Consider the following 12,008-nt stretch of genomic DNA (forward strand, 5'->3'; position numbering starts at 1 on the left):
AAGTCAGGGAGGGTCCCAGAGTACTGGAAAAAGGCTAATATAACACCTCTGTTAAAGAAGAGAGGGGGACATAAGATGAGAAATTATAGGCCAGTTAGCCTGACCTCAGTCATTGGTATAATTTTAGAGATCATGATTAAAGTTGAGATTGTGGAGTACTTGAAAGTGCAAGATAAAATAAGACAATCAGTACAGCTTCAGCAAGGGAAAGTCATGCCTGACAAATCTGTTCGAATTCTTTGAGGAGTTAACGAGTAAGTTACATAAAGGACAGACAATGGATATAAGCTGTTTGGATTTTAAGAAGGCCTCTGACAAGAAGGCTGCTAAATAAGATAAAAGCCCATGATGTTAGGGACAAAGTACTGGCATAGGTAGAGAATTGGCTGACTGGCAGAAGGCAGAGTGTAGGGATAAAGGGATCTTTTTCAGGGTAGCAAATGGTGACTAAGTTCCACGGGAATCAGTTTTGGGATAACAATTATTCATGTTATACATCAAAGATCTGGATGAAGGAACTGAGGGCATTGTCGTTAAGTTTGCTAATGGCCCAAAGATAGGTGGAGGGACAGGTAGTGTTGAGGTTATGGAGAGGCTGCAAAAGGACTTGGATAGGTTAGGAGAGTGAGCAAAGAAGTGGCAAATGGAATACAATCTGGGAAAGTTTGCACTTATGCACTTTGATAGAAAGAATAGAGGTGTAGACTGTTTTATAGATGGGAAAAGACTTTGTAAATCTGAAGCACAAAGGGACTTGAGAGTCCTAGTTCAGGATTCCGTAAGGTTAATATGCAGATTCAATTGGCAGTTAGGAAGGCAAATGAAACGTTAGCATTCATTTCAAGAGGGCTAGAAAACAAGAGCAGATGTGTACTGTTGAGGCTGTATAAGGATGTGGGTAGACTGCATTTTGAATATTGTGAACAGTTATGGGCCCTATATCTAAGGAAGGATATATTGGAATTAGATGGGGTCCAGAGGAGGTTTACAAGTATGATCCTGGGGAATGAAGAGCTTGTCATATGAGGAGCAGTTGAGGACTGTGGTTTAGTACTTGATGGCAGTAAGAAGGATGACAGGCAGGGTGGGGAGGGGGTGAATCTGATTAAATTTTTTAGAATGCTGAGAGGTCTGAATAGAGAGGACGTGGAGATTTTCCACTGGTAGGAGAGACTAGAAACTGAGAGTAAAGGGATGATCACAGCCTGAGAGTAAAGGGATGATCCTTTCGAACTGAGATGAGATTTCTTTAGCCAGAGAGTGATGAATCTGTGCAATGTATTGCCACAGAACATTGTGGAGGCCAAATTGTTGAATTTGTTAAAGACAGAGACAGATAGCTTCTTAGTTAGTAAGAGGATCAAAGGTTACAGGGAGAAGGCAGGAGAATGGTGCTAAAAAACATATCAGCCATGACCAAATGGCAGTCTCAATAGGCCAAAAGGCCTAATTCTGCTTCTGTATCTGATGGTCTTATTTTTCAATCTCTGGTTTTACTCAAAAATTTAATTTACATGTTTCTGAACCCAAATTGTCATTGTTCTAAATTCTTTTTTGATAAAACACTATATTGATATTTCTGCTTTCTATTTTCTGAGTCTAAATTAACTTAATATTTCTATAGCTTATGTTGTAAGTATGATTGTAGAAAAATTTGATTTAACAGTATTGCCCAATAAAAATTGACGACTTGGTATGAATTAGTCACATATGAAATAAATACATTTCTTATTAAATTGAAAACAACATGAAATTCAGCATGCTGTCTGCAGAAAGTTCCTGTAGAGTGGCAGATCATTGGTGCCATGCAGTACCAATGACCAGCAAGTTTGCCAAGAAACCCAGTTGCTTGCTGATCTTGGCAGGTGTGGAACTGGGTAGGAACAGTATTGTTGATTTATGGAGCTAATCATGGAGATAGAATTATCTTTTCCTGTGATAATATGTCCTCCCTGCTGCTCCATATGTCGACAGTTGTTTAAAACATGACATGATTCTTCATTAGTGGTCCATACTTTGTAAGGTTTGCACTGTTTATTATCTAAGTGGGTATGAACACATTTGACTAAACAGCACTTACTAAATTCAGACTGTGCATTAATTACACATATTAGCAATTAGGAGGAGGCAGCAGACAAAGTAGAGGAATTTTGATTATGCCTAAGTATGATGGGTGACAGCAATGGATAAACTGATGACCATACTGTGGACTAAATAGGAGGGAGGCAATATTTATTTGGCCTCCAGCACAGGTAAAATCCCTTCGAAAGTACTAAAATATGGCAGAGAGGCACTGCTAATATGTGTTTATGATCTCATCACCTCGTGTCTGGAAAGAAGATATCATGGTGCAAGATCTCAGAGACACTATAATTGTGACCATCTTTCAGAAAGAAGGCAGGTCTGACTGCAACTTACTGAGATATTTCCCTGCAGTCCACGATGGGAAAGGTCATAGAGATGTACAGCAGAGAAACAGACCCTTCGGTCCAACTCATTCTTACTGACCAGATATCCTAAATAAATTTAGTCCCATTTGCCAGTACTTTGGCCCATATTTCTCTAAACCCTTCCTATTCATATACCCATCCAGTTGCCTTTTAAATGTTATAATTGTAGCAGCCTCCACCACTTCCTTTGGCAGCTCATTTCATACATGCACCACCCTCTGTATAAATAACTTGCCTCTTTGGTCCCTTTTAAATTTTTCCCCTCTCACCCTAAACCTATGCCCTCTAGTTCTGGACCTGTCTACCCCAGGGAAAAGACCCTGTCTATTTATCCTATCCATGCCCCTCATGATTTTATACACATGAGAATCCTCCTTGGCTGCCTCCTCCACAAATCTCAATGTGTTTGTACCTATCTAGAAGCACAATGGACATGATTTCAATGCCCAGCAAATCCAAGAGGAGTACAGTGAACAGCACCAACCTGTAAACATGGTCTTCCTTGATCTTTAAAAGGTCTTCGACTGTCAACTGTGACAGATTGTGGAATATAATCCTCAAATTTGGCTGCCTTCAGAAACTCGTCACCATTCTCAACTTGCTTCATGATGGCATACAAACTGTGATACTCATTAAATGATGCACTACAGACCCAATATGAATGCAAACTGGGGTCAAGCAGAGCTGCATCATCACAGTTCTTTGGATGGAAATAAATCTTTGTTGTTAACCTGCCATATATTTTATCCAATATGTAAAGTTAGAGATTATTGTTGTTGGTCATGTTAGCCAGTTAAATATGTGTCAGATCTCCAGCATCTGCAGTTCATTGTTTTAGTTAAATATTTAGTGTGTTCATCTGAAAGTCCTCTGTAATTCATTTAAATGCAGATGTTGGCCTGTAACTTTGGATGAATGCTCTGGTAAAATATTGGACAAAGAATATTAAATAAGTAATTTAGATTTTCATCCATTAATGTGAGAACAGAAGTTCAAAAATCTCAATTTGCGTTCAAGTATAATTATCATTATACCAGGGTTTTGTAAGTGCTGTCCCTTTATCTTACAATATCAGCAATAACACTTGAAAAGTTTGTAGGTTCTTTAATGTTGTTCACGTTTAAGCTCCTTTCTTACTTGTGCTGGAAATGAGACGATTTCTGTTGTGGCAGCTATCACATTGTCTTGGAGCCATATCGAATAGCTTTAAATTAGAACCAAGTTTAACTCACTTGGTTTCTTGTTGAGCCTCTCTAAAAAGTGATCTTACCTCATGGAAGGAAATGCTAATTTGTCAAATTAATTTTTCTCATCATTCACTGGGTTCCTTTTAACAGTGAATGTTACTGGGATCACTGGTTTTTTGGCTATAGTTTACATGTGAATTGCACTTTATTGCCTCAATGTTTTTACAATTTTTAGCAATAACTTCTCCCTACATAATAGCTTCTGTTTCACTTTGCTGTTGGAAACCATATCTACCTTTGTTGCAGATAAAAAGTGGTGCCATCTCAAAAAATAATTTTAATAACAATTTATTGAGATCTATCACTATGTTATCTGCGTATTTCCATGCACTTCTTCGTCTTGTTGATTCTGCTTTTAAAATGTCACAAAGCTAGTCTTCTCCATAGGAGAATATTTGTGAGTATTGTTTGACTTTTATTAGTCTCTGTGCCTACTGAAGATACCACAGATAGAAAAGGATGATCAGCAGAATTTCATGCATGTAATTTTAATAAAAGGTTTTTTCTTTGGCTTCAGAATTATTTCTGTGGAGCTTCCAGAAAATGCGCAGCAGTTTGGCATCCAATTCCGATGGTGGCAGCCTTATCACTCTGGGCCTGATGAGGACGTGTGGGCTATTGATGAAATTACTATGACCTCAGTACTATACAACAGCATTAGCCTCAACTTCACCAATCTTGTGGATGTCACTCAGTCCCTGGGCTTCTACCTAGGAAATGTCCAACCTTACTGTAACCATGACTGGACTCTAAGGTAGGAACCAAGCTCCAATTGCTGAAATTTGTTTAATTTCTCGTGTTCCCTTGAAGTAATTTTTCTAGGTTTGGAAAAAGTAGATATTTTGTCAAATGATTTCAGACTTGCTTTTCCAAAATGTTTTGGTGGTGTTGAGAGGAGAAATCAAAGATTTGGATTGCATTAACTGTCAACTTGCATTGGATAAAGAATTTGTATTAACTTTTCATTAGCTTTCATGGAAAGCTTATCAACACCACTCTTTAAAAGCTACATGGTCCTATAAATTCTTTGAGATAATTGAAAAGTTTCATCTAATAATGTGATCTGATTGTGTTGCTCTCATTCACAATAGTAAACCTCTCGCACAGCTTATGCAAGCAGTTTACCAGTTATAATGCTGGGAATTTTGTGACACTTTTAATTGTTACAAACTTTGGATACTGCAAAGAAGTATGCTTTGATGAAAAATGAGAATAGAGCTAACAGGGCAGGGAGATTTTTCTAAAAGAAACTTTTTCACACAGGGTGGTGCGTATACAGGATAAACTGCCAGAGGAAGTGGTGGAGGCTGATACAATTACAACATTTAAAAGGCATCTGGATGGGTACATGAATAATAAGGGTTTAGAGAGATATGGGCCAAATGCTGGCAAATGGAACTAGATTAATTTAGGCTGTCTGGTTACCATGGACAGGTTGGACTGTTTCTGTGTTGCACATCTCTATGACCCTATAAGTGGCTTACTAGCTTGCTGTCTGCTGCTTCCTCCTAAGAATTAACTGTCTAGGTTTGTTCTAAATAGAATTTTGCGTACCTGCCGCACAACTTTCGTCTCCATGTATTCAAGCCTTTCGATAGTAGTGGGCCACATTCTATTAGCCTTATTGATTTGTTTTACTGTTCTTATTTATGTGTTCATGTTTTCACTGTTTTAAAAATACCCTGCCTCATACCTAATTAGGTTCAAAGTGGAAGTTCTCAGACCTGCATACATTGGAATTTATTTATCTCACACACCCAATTACTTTATCAATATTCCTTTGTAAATTGTATGGTTCAATCTATACTGTTCACAAAGAGTTTATGTCATCAGTAAATTGGGACATGTGAGGATATGTCCATCATTAATGACTACAACGGATAATTAAGGTCCTGACACTGATCCTTCAGAGGCATTACTGGTCAGATTCTGTCCATTGAATAGCTGCCTTTATCCTGCCACTCTACAAATTGTTTGCCTGGTTAGGAAATTGGTTATCAGTTCCCTGAGCTACAGCTTTAGCCAGCCATCTCCTATGGGGACTTTATTGAATGCATTTTGAAAGTCCATATGACTAACATCCATTGACATTTGCCTGCCCACTGCTTTCGTCAACTCTTCAAAACAGAAATTCAACCAACTCAACAGACGTGATCTACATCTTACAAATCCATTCTAGCTCAATCTGATCTGAATTTTCAAGTTTAGTCAGACTGCCCTCAAAACCATTAATTATAGACTTGAGCAGTTTCCTGAAAGCAGAGATTTGGTTAACTGGTCTATAATTCTCAGGTTTTCTCCTCTCTCCTTCAATGGTAGGGACACATGCAATTTTCCCATCTAAGGGACTATTCCCAGTTCAAGAGAACTCTTAGTTAGGAAACCAGCAATATTCTCAGCTACTTCCTTTTAGAACGTTGGGATGTAAGCTATCTGGTTCTGGGGATTTGTCTCACTTTGGTGCCTTTCTTTTCCTTGTTGTTGTTTTGCTGGTGTTAGTTTTAGTATATCCCTATCTCTGATTTGATAATTGTATTGAGATTTTTACAATAATTGACAGCTCACCATTAGACTAGCTTTTCAATGCAAATTTTTAATGAATTCAGATTTTGAATCCTTTGACACTTAGAGTATTGCATTCAATTCTGGTTACCACATTGTAGGAAGGATGTGGAGGCTATGGAGAATGTGCAGAAGAGGTTTACCAGGATGCTGCCTGGGTTAGAGGAAATGAGCTATAAGCAGAGACTAGAAAAACTCAGGTTGTTTTCTCTGGAGCAGCAGAGGCTGAAGGGAGACCGGATAGAAGTCTATAAAATTGAGAGATGCATAGATAGGGTTGTTGGTCAGAATATTGTTTCCCAGAGTAGCATTGTCTAATATGAGGGGGCATGCATTTAAGGTGAGAGAGGGAAAGTTCAAAGGAGATGTCAGGGGCAAGTCTTTATACACAGATAATGGTAGGGGTCCGGAATGCACTGCCAGGGATGGTGGTGGAAGCAGATACGATTAGGGTGTTTAAGGGACTTTTAGACAAGCACATGAATATGCAGGGCATGAAGAGATATGGATCAAGGGCAGGCAGAAGGGATTAGTTTAATTTGATGTCATGTTCGGCACAACATTGTAGGCCGTAGGGCATGTTCCTGTGCTATACAGTTCTATGTTCTATGTTCTTAATTCTAGTATGCAAGGCGCATAATGGCTTCAGGCTTTGCCACTGTGGAATGGAGAAGAGGAAAATGGCCAGTAGACCAAAGTCAAATGAATGGAGCAGAAGTGCTGTAGTGTACAGCTGGAGTCAACTTTACAGGTAGTTCATGAAAGATATGTGAGGATAAGGATAAAGATCTGCAGGTTGGAACCATTCAAGCCAAAAGTGATTGATGGCTGAGATTTCATGTGAATTTGGGTGTTCTGTGGTTTGATAGTACTGAAGATGGGGAGACTGACAAGAGAAACACTGTTTGGCTTGAGTTGATGAAACTATCTGTAACATCTTACTGCTGATGGAAGTGAAGTGATGTTAGTGGAGGCAGTGGTAAGAGGTTGTGGCAATGCACCAGATGTTGAATTTGAAGCACAATTCAGAAGAGGTTACAAACAAAGTTTTGTGTCTGCATGTAATAGTCTGAATGAGCATCATTAGATGAAGATGGAATTGGTGCTTGAGATGCAGAGAAATTGTCACAAGGAGAACAAGATAGCCTCAAATTAGCTTCATAACCACAACTTGAGAGACTACAATCAGACAGCATGGTAATATTTATGGAACCAAGGATGAGGATAAAACTGAGCTTACAATCATCAATGTGAATGTTTTCTCAACAATGACCATAATGTTACCAAAAGGCTTCTAGGATGAGGAAATGTATAACATCTTGGAGCATTGGGATAATGATGAGCCTGGGAGAGGATTTAAGTAAACGATAAAATCAAAACAAGGCTTTACTATGAAGGTGATTCTGTTGAAAACTACTGACATTTCAACAAATCACATTAAAAAAGTTACAAAGAAGTCAAAGATGGAGTCTTTTAAAAAGAAAGGTGATGACAGCAATATTTTTTAATAGATATTTTTATTGAAAATTTAACATTTTTATAAGTTTACAAATAAAAAAAAACCAAGTATCAATATTGATATATAATTAAATCTTAAATAATTAATAACCAAAATTTATCAAACAAAAAATAAGATACCAAGAGAAAAAAAACTCAACTAACTACTAATCTAACCTACAACTAACTAGAGTGTATAATTAAGTCTCTTACATTATTCAAAGAAGAGAAAAAAAAACGACGGAGAACACAGAAATTGGATAGTGAGGTACAGGCTCGGAATGTACGAACATCAAATCGTAACAAAACCCATATTTGTGTGGGATTCCTCTCCCAAGGGGCCCCGGACCAACCAGGTTCGCCATCTCAATTAAATAAAAGCCTTTATTAGGATGGCCAAAATATCTGTATTTGTGTAATTCAAGAAGGGCTGCCATATTTTATGGAATAATGCAGTCTTTTGGTGCACCACATTTGTAAGGAAGTCAAGGGGAATACATTCCATAATTATTCTGTGCCAATTGGAAAGTCCAGGGGGGCCCTCAGCCTCACAGGTTACCAAAATAATCTTTCCTGCACAGAAAGAGAGATTAGAAAATAATCTCTTCCCGTGCATATCCAGGGAGGGTAAGTTTGAAAAGCCCAAAAGAAGAGATACAGGGTCCACTCTAATTTCCGTCCTAAGATTTCTGTCAGAGCACATGCTACTTTAGTCCAATATCTACGGATCTTATGATAGGTCCATAGGGCAATGTACAAGAGCGCCTGCCTCTATTTTACATTTGGGACACATTGGAAATGCTCCTGCCTTAAATTTTGCCAATCGGTCCGGTGCTATATGGGCCCTATGAAGTATCTTCAATTGAATGACCCGAGTTCTGTTGCAGATGGTGATTTTTCTGACATTTTCCTAAATGTCATTCCACGTTTCTATAGAGATTTCCAGTCCCAAATCCTGATCCCATGTTTTAAGCAGATTGTCCATATCTCCCGATTCTTCATTATGTAATAAATGATAAATAGTGCTGACGGAAGATACCCTCATTGGCCATAGCATTCTACGTTCTCTATCTGATTTATAAAGACTATCTAATAATGTAGTCTTCTTCTGTATGTAATCTCGAATTTGGAAGTATCGAAAGAGGTCTCCATCAGGTAATTTCTGATGCAGCTGTTCAAAAAACATCAGGACCCCTTCTTTAAATAGATCGCCGAAACATGAGATACCCCTGGATATCCAGAGTTTGAAGGTGGCATCTGTAAACCCCGGTTGAAATCCCCATGCTCCCACTATCAGAGCATAGGGGGATGTTTTATGTGTGTTGCCCTCATTTTGCCGCATTATAATCCAAACTTTAATTGTGTTTAGTATTCCAGGGTTTTTACAGTGATCCGTAATGATTTTCCTCTGGTCTGAAAATAAAAGGTTAATAAGTGGGCATTTTACTTGAGAAGCCTCTATGTCCAGCCAGATTGATTGTGGATCAGACAAGACCCAATCAGCTATGTGACTTAATAGGGGACTTAACTGATATTTCCTAAAATCTGGGAAATCCAATCCTCCTTTTGCCTGTGGAAGCTGTAGCTTCTTCAGCTTAATGAGGGGCCGTCTATGATTCCAGAAAGAAGGAACCCAACCAGCCATATAATTTACGTAGTGCCAGCCTTGGTAGCATCACCGGAAGCATTCTCATAGGGTAAAGGAGATGGGGCAGGACATTCATTTTAATTAGTGCTTTCTACCCAGCCAGGAAATTGGAAGGTCTCCCCATTGCTGGAGGTCCTGCCTTATCCTTTCCAGTAAATGCACAAAGTTAGCCTTGTATAACTGACCAAATACTGGGGTAATAAAAATGCCTAAATATAAGAAACCCTCCAGGGACCACCGAAAGGGAAAGTGGGATCCATCCAATAAGTGGGATATACTAGCAAGACTGCCCATTGGCATAGCCTCCGATTTTGAGAGATTAATTTTATAGCCTGAAAATACACTAAACGTATTAATAACTTGGATTAAGCAAGGCACGGACATCAGGGGATTACTGAGAAATAGAAGAACATCATCTGCATAAAGGGTAATTTTATGTTTACCTGTACCAATCCTCAGGGCTGTTATATTAGGGTCAGCCCATATAGCTTCTGCTAGTGGCTCAATTATTACAGTAAATAGTAATGGCGAGAGAGGACATTCCTGACGGTAGCCCCTATCCACACTGAAGCTATCCGAGCCTAATCCACTGGTAATCACAACTGTTTTGGGATCACTGTACAGTGTTGAGACCCATTTGGTAAACACATTTCCATTGCCAAACCTTTCCAATGTGTAAAACAAATATGACCATTCAACCCTGTCGAATGCCTTTTCTGCATCTAATGTGATATAACTCCTGGTATCTCTCCCTGATGGCAGGCTTGAATCATATTCAAAACCCTTCTAATATTACTGGATGATCTATGGCCCTTAATGAACCCCGTCTGATCCTCCTTTATGATATGTGGCAATACCATTTCTAGTCTCAATGCTAACGTTTTAGAGAGGATTTTGAAATCTACATTTAGCAAGGATATTGTCTGTATGACGCGCAATCTTCTGGGTCCTTTCCTTTTTTGAGGATAAGAGAGATATTTGCCTCTTTCAACGAAGGCAGGAGACAGCCCTAACTGTATGCGTAGTTATACATGTCCATAAGTGGATCAGCCAATATTCCTATAAATTCTTTATAGAATTCAGCTTGAAAGCCATCTGGGCCAGGCGCCTTACCACTCTGAAGTTGCCGGATTGCATCAAGTATTTCTTGGATTGTTAGGGGAACATTCAAGACCGATACCTGTTCCGGAGTTGGGTCCAAAAGGGTCAGGTTTTTTAAAAATGACTGCATCTTCCTAGTCCTGTCTTCACAATCCTGCGATTTATATAAATCAGAATGAAGTCTTCTAAAGACTGCGTTAATCCTTTTATGATCATGAGTCAGAATACCTGTACTTTCCTTGATAGACGTGATAGTTTGAGGGGCCTTCTTTTTCTTTGCAAGAAATGCTAAGTATCTACCAGGTTTACTGCCAAATTCGTATAACCTTTGTTTTGCAAATAATATTTCCCTCTTAGTCGTTTAGGTGAGCGTGGTGTTTAGAGCTGTCCTAAGGGCCATAATCCTTTGTAATTTGATAACAGAAGGTCTATCAGCGTATGCTATTTCAGCCGCTTCTAAGCGAGCTTCAAGCAGACGCTGTTGCTCTCCCTTTAATTTTTTCTGGGTCACTGAGTGTGAGATGATCAAATCTCACGCGTAAGCTTTGATGGTCTCCCACATCATTGATGGGTTGCTAGCCGTACCTAAATTACTTTCTAAAAAAGTTTTAAATTCTTGAGAGAAGTACTTTACAAATTTACTATCTTTCATCAGGAAGGGGTCCATACGCTAATGCCGAGGGAATGTCCCATTGTTCCTCGCCTTGATTTCCATATATATAGCAGTGTGATTGGAAATTGCTATACTGCCTATTTTACAGGATGATACGGAATTTTAAAAAATCGAGGGGGCAAAAAACATATCAATTCTGGTATGACATTTATGTGGATTAGAGTAAAAAGAAAAATCTCTGTCCTGTGGATGAAGGCATCTCCATACATCTACTAATCCTAATTCTTTGTTCAAATCCACCAATTGTCTAGATCTGGGAGATACTCCTGCAGTACTCTTGGGAATCCTATCTATTTCTGGATCCATAATACAATTAAAGTTTCCCCCTATAATTGTATGATGAGCACCGAGAGCCATCAATTTTGAGAAGGCTTCCGTTATAAATTTAAAAGGATGTGTCGGGGGGCAATACAAATTTAAGATCCCATATTCCTCTCCATTTACAAGGGCTTCAATCAAAATATATCGTCCAGATTCCTCTTTTATCTGATTTAGGATTTTGAAAGGGAAATTCTTCCGAATAAGAATAACAACTCCCCTGCTTTTTGACTGAAAGAAGAAAAAAAGGCCTGATCAAATCCACCCTGTCGTAATTTCAAGTGTTCTTTATCCAATAAGTGCCTCTCCTGGAGGAGAGCTATATTAGCCCTTTCTTTCTTGGGGTTTGATATTTTCTTCCTTTTGACTGGTGAATTACTCCCCTTGACATTCCAGGTGCACCACTTAACCAACTGATCAACCATAATCGTCCAGGCAAGTCCGAGACCCCTCAAGAGGGGAAACCCTATCCAGAACATCCCAAGAATAGAGCATATACAATTCACAAAAAT

The 12,008-nt window shown here is 38.8% G+C and overlaps 1 protein-coding gene across 1 annotated transcript in view; it reads left to right on the plus strand.

The window, feature by feature from the left end:
- Positions 1 to 12,008, plus strand: part of reln (reelin) — a 376,824-nt gene that overhangs the window by 202,745 nt on the left and 162,071 nt on the right. Inside the window, exon 20 of the mRNA XM_060843157.1 lies at positions 4,215 to 4,451. Coding sequence (XP_060699140.1) covers positions 4,215 to 4,451 — 237 coding nt within the window. The remainder of the gene's footprint in view (positions 1 to 4,214; positions 4,452 to 12,008) is intronic.

This window comes from Hemiscyllium ocellatum, chromosome 23 (genome assembly GCF_020745735.1).
Source record: "Hemiscyllium ocellatum isolate sHemOce1 chromosome 23, sHemOce1.pat.X.cur, whole genome shotgun sequence".
In the NCBI taxonomy this organism is placed as follows: Eukaryota; Metazoa; Chordata; class Chondrichthyes; order Orectolobiformes; family Hemiscylliidae; genus Hemiscyllium; species Hemiscyllium ocellatum.